Below are 16,894 nucleotides of genomic sequence, written 5' to 3' on the forward strand. Positions count from 1 at the left end.
CCGCCATGGAAATTAATTAAACCAAATGTAGACACATCTTTAACTGAATTTAAGAAATCAGAAACCAATTCTCTTGTTTTTAAACAAAAATTAGCCGAAATAAAACAATCTAAACATTCTACAGTCGAAATTTATACAGATGGTTCGAAAGACAAAAATAAAGTAGCAGCGGCTGCAGTGAATAAAAATAATGTTTTCTCTTTCAGGCTTCCAAATGAAGCTACAATATTTACAGCAGAGGCAAAAGCCATACAGCTTGCATTTGAATATATTAAATCTTCTAATGACAACTCTTTTACAATATTTTCGGACTCGCTTTCTTGCTTGCAATCTATACAAAATATGAATATCGATCAACCATACGTTTTAGATATATTAGTTCAGTTCTATCATTTCACTCAACAAGGTAAAGTAGTTGACTTTTGTTGGATTCCAAGTCATATTGGCATCATTGGAAACACTAAGGCTGATAGTGCTGCAAAATTGGCACTTCAGTACAAAATTACCATTTTTAAAATCCCTTATACTGACCTAAAATATATTGTGAAACTTTATGTAAATTCTCTTTGGCAGATATATTGGGAATTTTGTGATACAAGTAAACTATATGCAATAGAAAACAAAGTTAACATATCATCTAACTTCGGCCTGAAACGTCAGGACGAAGTGATTATTTCAAGAATACGTATAGGTCATTCTAAAATAACACATGCATACTTATTAAATCGAGAACTTCAGCCAGAATGTATATCCTGTGACTGTCCGCTTACTATAAATCATATTCTTTTAGAATGTTCTGATTTTTCGCCTATTCGAAGTAGACTTTTCAATAATGTACGAACGATGCATGAACTGTTTACAAATGTTAATGTTAATACAATTTTAGATTATTTACATGAAACTGATTTTTACAGTAAAATCTAAAGGTACACAATGTAATTATTTTTTGATAAACATAGAGAGAGTTTTATTTTTAACTTTTAAAATATTTTTAAATTTTTAAGTCCGTCGGATGGGACGTTAAATGGTGCCCCGTGTCAAGGATTGCAACCCCCTTGGCACGCAAAAGATCGTTTTTTCTGGTTTTCGGAAAAGAGTAGGCTCACTGGGGGCCGCCAGAGAAACCAAAAATCTTTCAAAACCGATCATACAGAATTAATTTTCCGCCGAAATATGGCTGAAATATTGCCGACTCGGCGTTAAACCCTAATCAATCAATCAATCAATCAAACAGTATCAAAATTTTGTTATCTTGGATTAACCTTGAAATGTAATGGAAATCTGAACTTAGCTATGTCAGTACTTATGGAAAAGGCCAGAAAAGCCTATTTTAAGATTAAGAAAACCATTGGTTTGGATAATCCATATAAACTTTTGGAAAAACTCTTTGACTCAATTATAACACCAGCTCTTCTTTATTGCTGTGAGATCTGGGGTATTTATAATAACATTGGTGAAAATTCTATAATTGAAAAATTTCACATGAAGTTTATTAAGGAAATTTTAGGAGTACATTGTTAAACTACTAATGCTCCCTGCAGAGCAGATTTAGGTAGACATCCCCTGTGGACAAGAAAACATTTTTCAAGTATAAAATTTTGCAACCATCTTATTACTTCCAAGAATACTTTACTATTTAAAATCTATAAAGCAACAGTCAAAACAAACTCATGGACTAAAAATATTTTTTCAATTTTCAATAAGTTAGAATTTTCATTCATTACCAAAAAAGAAAATTCAATAAAATCACTTCTGAGAAACATAAAACAAAAGATATCAGATCAATGCTTACAAGGGGAAAATGCAAAGATTCATAATTCATCAAAACTAAAATTTTATCAAGTTGTTTTTAACAATTTCAAACGCTGTGGATACACTGATATATTAAAAAAGAAAACAGAGAGATCAATTATTAGCAGGTTGAGACTTGGTGCACATAACCTTGCCATAGAAAAAGGGAGACATTTGTCTATACCCACAGATAAAAGATTTTGTAATATTTGCAACACAGGGGAGATTGAAGATGAATTTCATTTTCTATTCAGCTGCCATAAATAAAATTATCATAGGTTAACTTTTGAAAGGAACTTGATGATTTTTTTTTTTCAAGGAAAAATATCAAATATTTCTTATATACAAAAAGTTAAGCTTTGCTTTAATAGCCATTGTCCAGAAATACTGAAAATAACACACTCACTTATTAAAAAATGTCTTGTATCTAGAAATGATTGCATTACATAATTATTATATAAATGATGGTATGATTTATAATTATGTATAGCCTCACATTCTATACTAAAAATATTGTATATTTATGTATGAACAATTGATGATTCTTATAATGTGTTGTGCCTTTGCCAATTATTGTAATTGTGTTTGTGCCAATAATTTTTGTATTTGTATAAAGTCAGAGGCCCTTGTCCCCATGACCAGAGTGTCATATTGATATAAAGTCAGAGGGCCTTGTCCTCATGACCAGACTGTTCATATTGATATAAAGACATAGGCCTTTGTCCTTATGACTCGGTAATTATTCATGCAGGAAATAGTGACAAGCTCTCATGCAAAGCTACATTTGCCATTATGAAGTCAGAGGCCAATGTCCCCATGACCCTGCCAAGTGTTAAATGTCATTACACGAATCATCTATAGCAACATATGTTAAGCTTCATATAATATAGACAGATTAACTGAAAGAGAAATTCCTGTTCAAAAACCTGCTGACCTTCGCCTAAAAAGCTTTCAAAGAAGTAAAGAGGTGAACTACCAATTTGTGCTATTTGATCAGAGGCCCCTGACCCCATGATCAAATTGATCTACAATGAAGCACAGGAATTCTTATGTACTTCTTAAAAGCATCTGAATGCAATCTTCCCATTCGCTTGATTTTCTCCTCTGAAATCCCCATTGCTGCAGCACAGGTCGCAGCTCCTATTCGAAAACTGTGACCCTTATAATGACTCGTATTAAGCCCTGCCCATTTGAGTGACATTTGCAAACAATTTGTAAAATGCTGTCTTAGTAATCCATCGCCATTTGGATATGCAAACAAAGGACCTGGTGAAGAAATAGCTGAATAGCCTGAACAGGACAAAATTGATCATCAGATTCGTTTCTTTCAAGAATCAGTGTAGGGATGTGTTTGCCTGCACTATGCTTGAAATTATCCATTGTAATCTCGAGAGATTCACAAGAATTTAATTTTTTTTACATTAGCAAGAGTCAATACATGTACATTTTTACCGTCTGTAGAAGACGAGACTGTAATTTCCCCAACCCTTAAAAAGGCATGAAAAGCCAGCAAATACATTGCTCTTAACATACTACATTGATAGGCTGAAATGCCTAAGTTGTCCAGAGAAGTCACCAGCTGTTTCAGAATTGACGTTGTTATGGGCAATCTTGTGTCACTTCCTATAGCCTTTAGTTTTTGATATCCCTGCAGCATTTTGCGAATCACAAATTGTTGTGATGGATCTTCAAAACCTTAAGCTTTGAAATTATAACTAAGAGCCGAAATGTAAGTTTTCAAGGTTGATGCTGCGATATTACTTTGAAAACAAAAAGCAATAAAATGTGCCAAATGCTCAGTAGTAGGAGGCAGTAAAGAGACATTAGGAAAGTAGGTTGATATAAAGTCAGAATAAAAACCAAAAGTTTTTTCATAAGCTGCCCTTGAATTAGGAGCGAGGGAATTCTCCAGAATGGATGCTGCTATATCTGTCAGAGTGTTAGCATTGTTGGGTGAACTGCTGATGGCACTGGGTCCATATTTGTACATAGGTCCTGAAACTCTCGGACCTGCAAGCGAGAAAGGCGATCAGCAGCTACATTTAGTACACCTGGGATATGTGTTGCTTTAAAAAGAATATTGTATTTTAATGTTTTAACTATAAAACGCCGCATTAATTTCATAATTATTGGGTCTGCTGAAGTTTGTTTGTTAATGATGTATACTACTGCAATATTATCTGAATAAAAATTAATACAGGAGTTCCGTAATTCAGATCCCCATAGTTCTAAAGTTATAACAATTGGAAGCAATCCTCTGACTGTTATGTGATATTGACACCACTCTTGTGGCCATTCCCCGAAGAACCACTTTGTTTTAAATGTACCCCCAAACCCTAGGTCACTTGCATCCGTAAACATAGATAGAATTTCAGAGGTTTCCCATCTTTCATCTAATATCAAAGACCGACCATTAAATCTATTGATGGATATAGACAAAGCTTCAAGATCAGCCCTTGCTTCTTTGTTTAATCTCCGTTTGAAGTGGGGTAATTTTAAGCCTTTCGTAAGATCTATTAACCATCTTAGAAAAGTGCGACCCGGTAGGACAGCAGCACAAGCAAAGTTCAGTAACCCAATCAAAGATTGTAATTCTTTCAAACTTACTCGTTTTCTGTGCTTAAACGAATCTAATGTATCCTTTAGCTTATCAAGTTTATCCCTTGGTAACCTAACTTCCATAGCCAGGGAGTCAACCTCTAGACCTAAAAATGTTATTGTTGTTGTGGGATACACTGTTTTCTCATCCTTGATTTGGATGCCGATATCATTACATAATTTAAAGAAGTTCTCTAAGGATTTCAAATAATTGTCAGAATGAGCTGGTCCCATAAAAAGAAAGTCATCCAAAACATGAACACAGTTAGACTGGTAATAGTATTCCATTGCAGGTAGGTTAAGGCTTCCCGTAGAATATGACAGTGCACTCTGTGCCTTCACATCTCTGAACTACAAAAACATGACGTCATAATGGAAAATGACGTCAGGTCACTGCAAACTTGAGGTGTTATGACGGGGAGAGTGTCATGAACTTTACACTTTATTTCAAACTGCATGTAAAATGCTAGATAGCTATTGCAAAATTCACGGGTCGTTTAAGGTTTTTTAAGTCTTATATGTCCGAATATTTTAAAAATACACCGCTTACCTACCCTTGATTGAAATTCATCATGTTCAAAATGCTTATGAAAAATATACTTTTGAAATGTGGTTGGAGGTAGAATTTATTTTGTGTGTATAAAAGAGTCTGGCGCAGGTAATTAATGAGGATTAATCTGAGAATTTTTGTGGAAATCTGTAAGAAGAGGTTGTTCTCTAACTGAATCTTGCTTGGGAAAAATGTGTGTTGGCTTTGTTTTAATACAGATTACGATACTGTGTGGAAAATACCCTCAAATTTGTAGGTAAGTTGAATTTCTCAGGAAATATTTTGTACCCAAGCAATACTATGACTTTTCCCAAGCACATTTCGGATACACAAGGATATGATGAGTTTATTTATATAACAGAATGTTAATAATTATTGTGTTAATCAGCTGCGCCGAAGCGATTTATATGAAACACTTCAAAAAAATTATAAAGATCGTCACGTGATCAACAAAGTCATGTGATGTCATAACAAATATGCAAATATATAGCCGAGGAAACCCTTTATATAAATTGGAAGTAAAAAGTTTAATACTTATAAATTAAAACCGAAACCGACCTCGCAATGATATGTTTTGAGCGCATTTTAAAGCTTCGGGAAGCCTTAACATAGCTGCGATTATCCAAAGCAATGAAGAACTAAATCTTTCAAATAGGTTGCACGAGTAACTTAGGCCCATTGGTAAGGTCTTGTCAAAATAAAACAATCTTCCCACACTAAAGCCCAGTAATTCATGGTCTGACGGATGAACTGGAATGATTTGAAAAGCATTTTCAATATCTGTCTTTGCGAACAAAACTCCCCTACCAAGTTGTTTTAATAAATTAGTCGCATCATCGATGGTTTGATATTGTACCGAACAAATATCTTGCGGGATCCCATCATTGATAGATTGACCCTCAGGATAAGAAAAATGATGTATTACTCTAAATTCCCCTTCTTGTTTTTTGGGTACTAAACCTAATGATGAACACTGAAAGTTTTTGAATGGAGTATTTTTGAAAGGTCCAGCTGCTCGACCACAACCAACCTCTTTATTTATCTTATCTTGAAGAATTGATGAATTTTGATCAGCTGATTTTAAGTTTTTGCAAAACCTCTGCTTACGAACACCTTGAAAGGGAATTTTAAAACCCTCTGTAAAGCCATCAACTAAAAATTTTCTGTCACTATTATTGTATTCCGAGAGCCAATGTTGTAACCGTTGAGGATTCACAGGGGTAACTATATCAAAGTGTTTATTTTGTAAGTTTAAGGGCTGAGTGCTTAATTTCTGATGTTCCGGTTTGGGAGGTTGATTTTTGCTCATTTTTGTTTGGTGCAATGGGGAGTTTTGGGATTGATGGGCAAATTTTTCTAAGGTGATCTCCGCCACAGCGTTGGCATGTGTGGGAGAATCTACAGTCTTTTCTAGAACAAATTCCTTGTTCGGAGTTATTGTAGTTGTAACATACGAGTTTATTGCTACCCGCCTTCCCCTTGTTACCCTGGAAGGGACGAAAACTAGATTTTTGTGCTACTCCCTTTAACTTTGATTGCAAACCAGATGCCAATGCTTCCTGATACAATTCTAAGTTTAACTGGTCCCATGGGAGTTTAGCTGGAGACATCTCTCTCCATTGCCGAAACGTTTTATCGTACTGAATAGCTGCTAACGCAGTAGACTGGTCAGCAAGCTTTTGAACAGTCGTTCCGTATTTCATTAGTTTTGTGACATCATTTGTATGCCTCTCGCAGAAAATACCTACAAAATGTGGAAAGCTTTCAACCATTGAGAAATAGATTCAATTTTGAGAGGAGTTTTTTTTTCTTTAACAAATGTTAGCCCATTGTCACCTTCAATTGAAAATTTTACTTCTTTTTCGCTTGGTTTTAGTAAGGTACCAAAGTCGACGTATTCATTTGCCCATATTTTAGATTGAACTTTTGAATCAATTCCCAGGGCTAGAGGCTTTGTAATACTCTCGGGGACGTCAGGGGAGGTGCTGTTAAAATTACCCAAATTAACAGTAGGTTCCGCAGCATTGACATTGACAGCTTCCTTCTCTTGCGTTGGCGGATTTTGCGTTGTAGCGCTGCCCGTCTGTTGTTGTCTGGAAAGTTCATCAATCACTGCCTTTGTAATACTAGGAATAGCTGCTTGAATGACGCTTTGGATTTTATCCTCAAAGCATTCTTTGGACATTGCAGTTTGTTTTGGCGGAGGCTCAACTGACTCACTTCTGTTGTCCTCCGCTTTTTCTGCTTAGGAGGCATGTTCACTACCTTGAATAAAAATGCAATACTTAAGTCATATCATACGAATGACATGCTAGTTGTAAACTCAAACCAACTCCCACTCAGGATTCCTCGCCATATTACGATACGCTTATTATTGCACAATATCGATGTACCAAGCTCTCACGTTAACCTGGCGATTAATAATGCCTGATAAGAAGATGAATGAGTGTCACATACATGTCTATACTCATAGTCATAAGAGAAAGCATCTGTATTCCATTAAATTACAGCAGAGTTAACATATCACCACTCATTAAACATATGTACAAGTGCTTGAGTAACTCAATTCATATTTGTATCAGAACCAGCGTACATTTTCAATTCGCCCGAACATAACACATCATACACGCACAGTCATACAAATGCATACTTTATGTGCCATAGCACTTTCCAAAACGTACGTGCAACATCATACGAGATGCATTAGTGTCAGCTCACTGTGCAAACTCATGCCTTCGGAAATGTACGTTTACAACTGTGCCAGCTCACAGTCAACTGGAACTGATACTAAATCACATTTTACCACTTGTAACAGTACAGGGTTTAATTAAACATATATTTCGCATGCAATGTTTTATGACATTTCGTAGAAGTGATATCTCAAGTACAGTATACAATCATTTAACGCAGTCATACTTGTTGTCATTCATGATTTAAAAAACCAGTGTCGGTTAACCGTATAGATAGATTTAAGCATTACATACTATAATTCATAATTTTTGTATGAGATCATGGAGATATTAAATAAACTTATCTTCTTGTAGTTGGAAATGAACCTGAACGAAAATGTGCTGCTAAAGTTGACATAGATTTCCATTTTACCCAATCCTTAATATTGACGAGCATATTTTAAACATTGGATTATCGCCCCACGTAAGTTTCTGTAGTAAATTGGCATGCCCCATTCATTGTTCAGATGGACTCCATCACAAACGACTGTACGCTCGCTGTTTTTGACACCTGATAGATTCCAATACCGCAAAAAGTCTTTTCCCACCAGCTCCCTCTTCAAGGCTTTATTAAATTTTATGACTAATTCATTATAAATAGTTATATCTAAAAACCGTGTTCGATATCTCGGCATCAGCTGGCAAATAACAGTCTTTTTAATTTTAAATCGACTGGTAAATGTTTCCGCAATACAACAAAGACGTAAACATAATTCGTAAGCGTATGTCTCATCTGCTGTTGCTGTGTCCAAATCGTTGCCGCCTAAATGTAAAATGAGAAAATCTGGAGAAACGTGCCTAAGTTTTTGTTCTAAAGCTGCCAAGTGACAATTTTTTGTAAGCTTTCCTCCGCTCACACCATAAAATGTAACACAAACATTTGGATTTAAATGTAAGTTCCGAAATTCTTGCTTTTGATTCACAAACTGCTCAAATCTTTTAACATGTGAACTTCCAGCAATCAAAACTGACGCCATTTTGAATGTTTACCGCAATGCATTTTGGATGCTGGGAAATATATAAATAGCCACAAAGTTCACTGGGTAACTCATGGTTTTAGACCGGCAAACTGGCGCGAAGCAAAACAAAGGAATTCAAGTCAACATACGTGCGCATTAACACATTTCCTTCAACTTCAGCTCCATTGTGATTTCCATGATATTCGCATGAAAAATAGGTGTTCATAGCAATGTATTTACGTTTTTCGCCAGTCAAACACAAAAAGCATACACAGAAGCAGCCTAAAGAATCTCATCAAGGCACATATAAAGGATAATCCAACAAAATAACATAAATAAGAAATTCGTTGTACAGATTTGAGCTTTGTACCTGCGATAATAAGGGGTTGAATATCCCACAATAAAAACAAATCAAGATGACTGGCGAATGTATGTTGACGAGGCAATTAAGGAATGTTTTTAAGTTTTGTGTGAGTTATTGGTGTGTAAATCACACAGACTTGTCACATAGGCATATTTCATGAAGCGCGAGTTTCACCGTGTATATTTACACAAAAATGACTTTCAAATCAATTTCACAGTTGGCTTAGTAGAAAAACACAGCAAATGTAAATATTGTACGCTGGAAGAATGAAGGCGTGCGCAAAATTAGAGCATCTGGTCAGTTGCTAATAAGAAATTATCAGATTACAAGAAATTCAATGTAAATTGAACGAAGAAAGAAATCAGAGTTGTTCTTCTTGCCATGTCAGATGTTTTACATAAATTAATTTAATGCTGTAAATTAAGATTATTTGCACATTTAAAAAAAATAAGATTTTATCTATAATTATTTTTCAATTTAAAAAAGTAAAGAGTTTACATCATTGAAAATACGTCTCGTAAGATAGCATATGTAACAGGGGTATGAAACGAAACACAAAACTGCTGTCAGGGTTCTTCAAAGATTTATTGCACAGTGGAGTGATCGAGTTATATTGGAATCAAAATTATATGTAATATATAGCCCTGTAAACATAATAAAACAACAATAAATATAATGTAAATATATAACACACAATGTTCATTATTTTACATGAAGATAATTCAATTATCATCGTTTACATTTTGCACTTTTCATGAAAGAGAGATAACTCTCGAATATATAAATCTTTACATATTTCTCCCAAAATAATCATAAAAAATATTCAAGATTAAAAACATATCAATCTCAATCTCACCATTCTTTGGGAATAGGCTTTCCCACAAATTCTATAATGTACAAATGTCTATCTGGATGTTGATCTGTAATTTAATACAATGAAATTTAAAAATACTATCTCTTTAAAAATATATGAATTGCTCACTAGAGCAATATCCTCAAATATTTTTTTAATAAAAAAAAATATATTACTTACCAATAACAAGGACTGAAACTATATGTAATTGGAAAAAGATATATACATTTTTAATCCTGTAATGGACATTTAATGTACCATTTTAATAAATGTATTAAGTTCTTCATCGGATTTCATCACTCTTACCCAGGGACGAATCACTTTGTTTCATGAAATCGATTTTTCAAAACACTAGCAACTACCCAATCACATTTCTGTTATGACTTAAGGCTCTCATATTAATACTTGGCAGCTAAGAAATAAATTGGCAAAGTTTGAAAGGCACACAGTAAATTGTGTAACATATCACTTAGTGCAATATGAGCAGTCCTTGGGTTGTCTTTTTAATTGTTATATTCTTAACGGCGTCACAAGCTAACATCATTTCGCGGAGATATACCGCAAAACAGGAATTAGATAATAAAACGTCGAATAAAGAAGTATACGGAGAATACACAGCTCGATCGCTGAGTGCGTGCTCTGAAGTGTGTAAAAAGAATTGTACCTTCTTTGGATACAATGGTAAATTGAAGACGTGCCGTCTGCACAAGAACATCTTCGTGTCTGACATGTCTGACGAGGCGGGATGGAGATACTTTTCTCATCATCGTATGTTTTAATGTCATAAAACACTTAATAGGATATATCATTTATGATTATGAGGGATTTCTTTTTTATTTATTTTGTTTTTATTATGCCTGATTATGAAAACTGTCTCATCAGTAAATTTTTCCTGTTGATTTTATTCTAAACAGAATCGTATTTACAATATAAATATTACATTTTGTCTATCTATAATTTCTGTTGAATATGTCAAAATCTGAAGTTTAAATAAAGTTTTTATACGAAAGAATTGAAGGAGAGTATTGAATATTAAATTATAGCAAATTATAATATCACATTCTACATCGTTGCCCGCGTGATGTAGTGGTTAGAGCGTTCGCTCTAGAATCGCAGAGTAAGGAGTTGATCCTTACATCGCGGGTTCGAATCCGACTGTGGGACGTGGAAGACCGGTCCTTCGGATGAGACCGTATAAACTGAGGTCCCTCCAGTAAGTGCTGGCACGAAAAAAGATCCCTCACTGCTCAATAGGCCTGAGTGCAGAATATAGGTCAAAATTTGCAGCTCTCAAACGGCAAGTGGTGGCGTCTCCATATGAGTGAAAAATTCTCGAGAAGGACGTTAAACAATAAACAAACAAACAAACACATTCTAGATCACAATCAAACCATACTTACGGTGTATCTAACAAATACATTGTACCTCTTAAAATTGAAATACATTTTTATTTTCCCTTGGATTGGAATATCGCACCTCCATTGGTTTGAGCACGGAGCTATGATCATTGAGAAAGTAAATCACTTATTTTTGTTTTGTTACTGACTGTCTGCAGAAATATATTGGGTCGATCAATATCGTAGACGGCTCGCCTTACCTTCTATGAGATTGATCAACCAGACACATTACTTTAGACAGTCAGTAACAAACCTAATACTAGTAAGTAATAATATCTACCTGTCATTGTGTCGGTTTTAATCTTATGAAATCAAATCAGTTTAATATGTTTAATATTTTATTTTCTGTTTTAGCTCTTCCACAAGACTGTAAGGATTTTCTTGAAAATGGTCAGATTAATTCAGGAGTGTTCGAAATTTATCCGTATGGGACTGTGTCCAGTCCTGTCAAGGTTTACTGCGACATGGAAACAATGGACGGAGGATGGACGGTATTTACGATATTTATAAGCTTCAAATAATGGGAATGCTTTTGGTTATCTGGACGCATTTGAAAAGTGAAAATTTATGGAAGCAAAACAAGATATTTTAGCACTCTATCGATATATCAGGTTTTTATAATACGGTAAAAAGGAAACATTTTCCTGATACTGTTTTTTGATTTGCTTAAATATGCTTTAAAACATACACATTTTGAGTCAATTTTCAATACATTTATCTTACAACCGTTCATCACAGTAACGATTGAATGAAAATATATCTATCAAAGGTTATCCAAAAACGTGTTGATGGATCCCAGAGCTTTAATAAGAATTGGGCAGAATATAAGAATGGATTTGGTTCACCGGAACAGGATGTCTGGATAGGTAACTAAAAATATAGCGCGCTTCATGAAATATGCTTACGTGACAAGTCTGTGTGATGTACACACCAACGAATCACACAAAACTTAAAAACATTCCTTATATTTACATTTTACAAATTAAAAAGAACCAATGATGTACTCAATATTTAAATTTCTTGCTGCCCTATATCGTTACATTTTTATTAACGTCTCTGTAGCCTAATTGTGAGGTCACTTTAGCACGAGTTTCATTGTGTATATTTCTACGCGTGAGTATACACAAAAATGAATTTCAAATCAATTTCACAGTGGCTTAGTAGAAAAAAAACAGCAAACGTAAATATTACAGATTATTGACATTGGGGACCCGGTGTCCCATAACACTTGTACGGATACTTTATATTTTTCAGGCCACCTATTGTTGATGAAAGGCTGCAAAATGAGATCTGTACTCGGTTATATGGCTTTTGAGAGTGATCTTAAAAGAGTTTCTGTTTTTGTGCCAGCATGAATTATGTGGAAATAACGAACAGTATTCGAGCTCAAAAGTCCATTTAACATTACAAAATAAAAGTAGACCAAACACGGACCTCTAAAACTTCAGAGGTGGGATCAGGTGCCATAGAGGAGTGAGCATCCCCTACCGACCGGTCACACCCGCCGTGTGCTCCTTGTCATTATCGGGAAATAACGGAAAAATCCGTCGACAATTCAGTGTGTAAATAATGGCATAACAAATTATTTGAAAAAAAGTCAGTCAGCATTTGACTTAATGGTAGATTGTATTTGCTGACAAGGTTATTGTATCGACCATAGAACTTACAAAATGATGACTTTAAACGAGACTGTTGATATTCTTGGTACATCAACTTGTTTGTCAATAAATAACTTCGTTTTTGAAATTGTTCATATGTAGAACATGATCTGGCGTATCGAATCAACTGAGAGATATAAACCCCGTATGCAGGTGATATGGGTATATTGCTGCATAAGTAAGGGAAGTGCATCTATTGCGACACGTTTATAAGGTCTCATCTAAAGTATCGGTTTCCGTTTCGTACCTGCGTCATAAGGATCAATTCCCTACTCTGCAACTCTAGAACGAAATATTCTATTCTTGCCATGTTTAAGTCGGCACATTTTATTTTTAGCATTATTTTACTTTCTATAAAATTATTTAAAAATGACTTCACTTATACAAAGCGTGAAAGAGAGTAAACGAGTTTTTTTTTTTTTTTTTTTTTTTTTTTTTTTTTTTTTTTTTTTTATTTTGTAGTTGTTTCATTAACCTCCCTTTCGAGAATATCTTATTCTGTTTTCAAATTACCTTTGTAAAATAGAAACTAAATTATGATATTTAATTGAAATAAATATGGAAAATCTGGATTTTCGATAATTATTAAAACAAATTTAAAAAAAAAAAGGTTCACATTTAAAAATCGAGTTACATGGTTTTAAGAATTTTTTTAAGAACTTTTTTTAAGAATTTTTCGTAATTAATTGTGATTTTGATATTTTATAATTTTAACAGAAATCTGTATCTTTTTTTCCCTATGCACGGTTTTGTTTTGTTTTGTTTTTGGTTTTCTAGTTTTTGTTTGTTTGTTTTTTGTTTTGTTTTTTTTTTTTTTTTTTTGCTGGATTTATTTTTGCTTTATGTATTTGCTACATGCACGTATTTAAAAATTATTTCAAATATACCTTTATATAGGAAATGACGTCATAAATCAGCTTACAAAGGAAAACGACTCATCTCTATATGTTACCATTACACTAGAGAATGGTGAGACAAAGTATGAATTGTACGATCAGTTTTCTGTTTCGGATGAAGCCGAGAAGTATAAACTATTTTTGGCGGGAAATGCTACAGGAACCTTAGGTATGTTACACAAATTTATCTTTGTACAGGTGGCTGCGAATTAAAGCTACATAAGCTGAAAATATGTTAGAAATAGACAATGTTATTTATTGACAATGACTTTAGAGATAGCAATTGCTTTGCTGAAATATTCCATAATGGGCGCTAGCGCATTATGGAAAATAGGCAAGAAGAGCTATTGCTATTCATAAAGCCACATTCACTATGTTGTTATTACTTTGCATTCCATGATTTTGTCAAGAATAACGGAGGAAAGGCTGGCCAGTATTTAGAAAAACGGCGCTTGTCTTCATTAAAGAAAATAAGTAAAAAAAAAACAAGATGTGTTTGTTAAACACTGATCCCCCCGTATAGCAGCTTATGGCGAAGGTTTAAGTTGTCAAATGCAAGTCAGACTCAAGGTCAAAAGATTAAAATGTTGGTACCCAAAGCAAGGACTTGTCTCGAGGAATATACCTGCGAAATAAAGTTATTGCAAAGGTTGAGGTTTTTTAATAGTACGTAAAACGGCAAGGTCGAGGTCAAATGGTGCCCAAGGGAAGGTCTTGTCACAAGTGATACACATGATCGTAAAATGCGAAAGCCCTAGAACCAAAAGTTTTGGCCAAGGTTAAAGTTTTCAAAGTAGGTCAAACTCCAAGGTCAACGCCAAAATTGATGGTATCCAAAGGAAGGTATTGTCACAAGCACAATACATATTAAGTATGAAAGCCTGTAACACCAGCTATTGAAAAGTTATGACCAAGGTTAAAGTTTTTCAAAATAAGGTCAAACTCCAGGGTCTATGTCAAAGGGTCAATGTTGTTGGTATCCAAATAAAAGTCTTTTCACTGAGAATACACGTGAAGATTGAAAGCCCAAGCACCAACTGTTTAAATGTTATTACCACGGTTGTTGTCTCATAAAATTTTGCAAAAGTGGGTCTAACTTTAAGGACAAAAGGTCAAATATGATGGTAATCAAAAAATGATCTTGTCACAAGGAGTACACATGTGAAATATGAAAGCCATAGCTGCAACCAATCAAAAGTTATAGGCAAGATTAAAGTTTTTGCAGACAGACAGACGGACGGACTGCGCAAAAACTATATGGATAAAACCAATTTGATCTTGCATACCTCGTTAATATTCTGTAATCCCATAAGAATTGCACATAATATTTAAGAATACTTGCTTGTTAAAACCTGTTTTTGGTATCTGTTTACATTCCGTCTAGACCAAGTGATTTTTCGCTCGTTATGATGAGGATTAATGACGTCACCGTTCGAAAGAAGTTACCCCTGTGTAGCATTTTTATAATATTTTTTCATGGTTTTCATTTATTCGCCGGGTAAGTGTTGAAATAAATTTTCGTTTACAAATATTGGGGAAAAACATTGTTAAGTTCACTTCATACTGCTTACTGTAACGTCATAACGGATTCCAAATTTCCCTTACTCAGAATTATATCGATGTTCACAGTTATATTTCCCTTTGCATGAACAATACACATATAAATTATTTTGTTGTTGTTGGTTTTTGTGTGTGTGTGGGTGGGAGTTTTTGTTTGTTTTTTTTTTATTTATTTATTTATTTACTTTTTTGAGGCATGTCTTTAACACAATTTTTAACATTCTTTGAAATTAAATGTTGAAAAACGTCTGAAAATAATTTTATAATCAAACATATTTCTTTTTTACAAATTTTATTGTACTTTTTTTTCTTAGAATGTTTTCGTAAATGTACTCTAAAACATCTTTAAATCGTTTGGGAAGAGCATTTCTCAAAGCAAAGCTTGTAACACACTTTGGCTACAGTGAAGGCAGACGCAAAATGACTACATATCACAATGTTTTATAGATTTTTAACAATGTTTAGCTCTACCTTATTTGTATGAATAATACCCTGACAAACAAACTTTTACCTGTTCAAAACTTCACTTACCGACTTATCCCATGTACTAAACCATTAGAACATACAATATTGGTCATTTGCCTTTGAAATAAAGTATAAAGTCAAATAAAACTATGGTGCTAAGAAACCCACAGCCTATTTCACAGTAAAGATATCATTTATCAAAGCAGGATCCTTCAGGTCTTTTTTTTTTTGCTTCACCCCTGCCCATGACATATACATGTACGACTTCTACATATGACAGGTTATTAAATAAGGTCGCCATAAGGATCTGAAATTACTAGTTAACCGTTAAATAAATTCTAATTTAGACCTATACTCGGCAATCAGCGCCATGGACCAAATACGGTTCCTTAGTATTCAAACTCCTTTCAAACACGGTATTTGAGTATAAGGTCTCTTCAGAAGAATCGCAACTTCAAATTTCAAAGTGCTTAGCGAATAGTTCTAACTTTTTATATGGATTATGATTTGTCAGGGCTAGGGTTAAGGCTTGATACTTAACAATATAAATGTTATGATCTAGAAAAAGTTTGTTAAAACCTATGATTTTTTTATAATTCTCTAGGAGACAGGATGCGAAATCCTGGGGACCCTCCCCTTCATCTGCCTGGGATGTACTTCAGTACTCCAGACAGGGATAATGATCACGATGCAGGGAGCTGTGCTGCCGGACTTAAAGGGGGCTGGTGGTTTAACAGGTGCCATCAGGCCTTCCTTAATGGCCTGTGGGCCTCTGACGACTGGGCATTTCCTTGGTATCCTATTGATAAAGGGACACCTATAAGGAAAACCGTGATGATGGTCAAACGTCGTTAGGTAAATCATCCATTATTTATGTGCATTATATTTATGTAATATACATGTACAGTATTTATTTTTGATAGTCTTTTAAACATATTAAAAAGATATGATTTGTTATATATATTTAGAGATCAGTTTGATGACATTTCTGAAGGCTAAAAGGTTATATAAATATCTTTTACCCCTTTTATTACTTATAGATTAACAGATGAAAACTGTAAAAACAGGCAAAAC

General features: G+C 34.2%; 1 protein-coding gene across 1 annotated transcript; it reads left to right on the forward strand.

Moving 5' to 3' along the window:
- The first annotated feature begins 9,043 nt into the window (after positions 1–9,043).
- Positions 9,044–16,675, forward strand: LOC133198328 (ryncolin-1-like). Its single transcript, XM_061334432.1, has 5 exons — positions 9,044–9,056; positions 11,596–11,732; positions 12,011–12,107; positions 13,797–13,964; positions 16,425–16,675. The coding sequence occupies exons 1-5, from the start codon at positions 9,044–9,046 to the stop codon at positions 16,673–16,675; spliced, it is 666 nt and encodes a 221-aa protein (XP_061190416.1).
- The last annotated feature ends 219 nt before the right edge of the window (positions 16,676–16,894 follow it).

Source organism: Saccostrea echinata, unplaced genomic scaffold (genome assembly GCF_033153115.1).
Source record: "Saccostrea echinata isolate AGI-Se365-2 ecotype Australia unplaced genomic scaffold, CSIRO_AGI_Sech_v1 ptg000033l, whole genome shotgun sequence".
NCBI lineage: Eukaryota > Metazoa > Mollusca > Bivalvia > Ostreida > Ostreidae > Saccostrea > Saccostrea echinata.

Coding starts and splice junctions, on each gene's coding strand:
- LOC133198328 (XM_061334432.1), top strand. Junction 11,733..12,010: donor CAATGGACGGAGGATGGACG/GTATTTACGATA, acceptor TATCTATCAAAG/GTTATCCAAAAACGTGTTGA. Junction 13,965..16,424: donor AAATGCTACAGGAACCTTAG/GTATGTTACACA, acceptor ATAATTCTCTAG/GAGACAGGATGCGAAATCCT.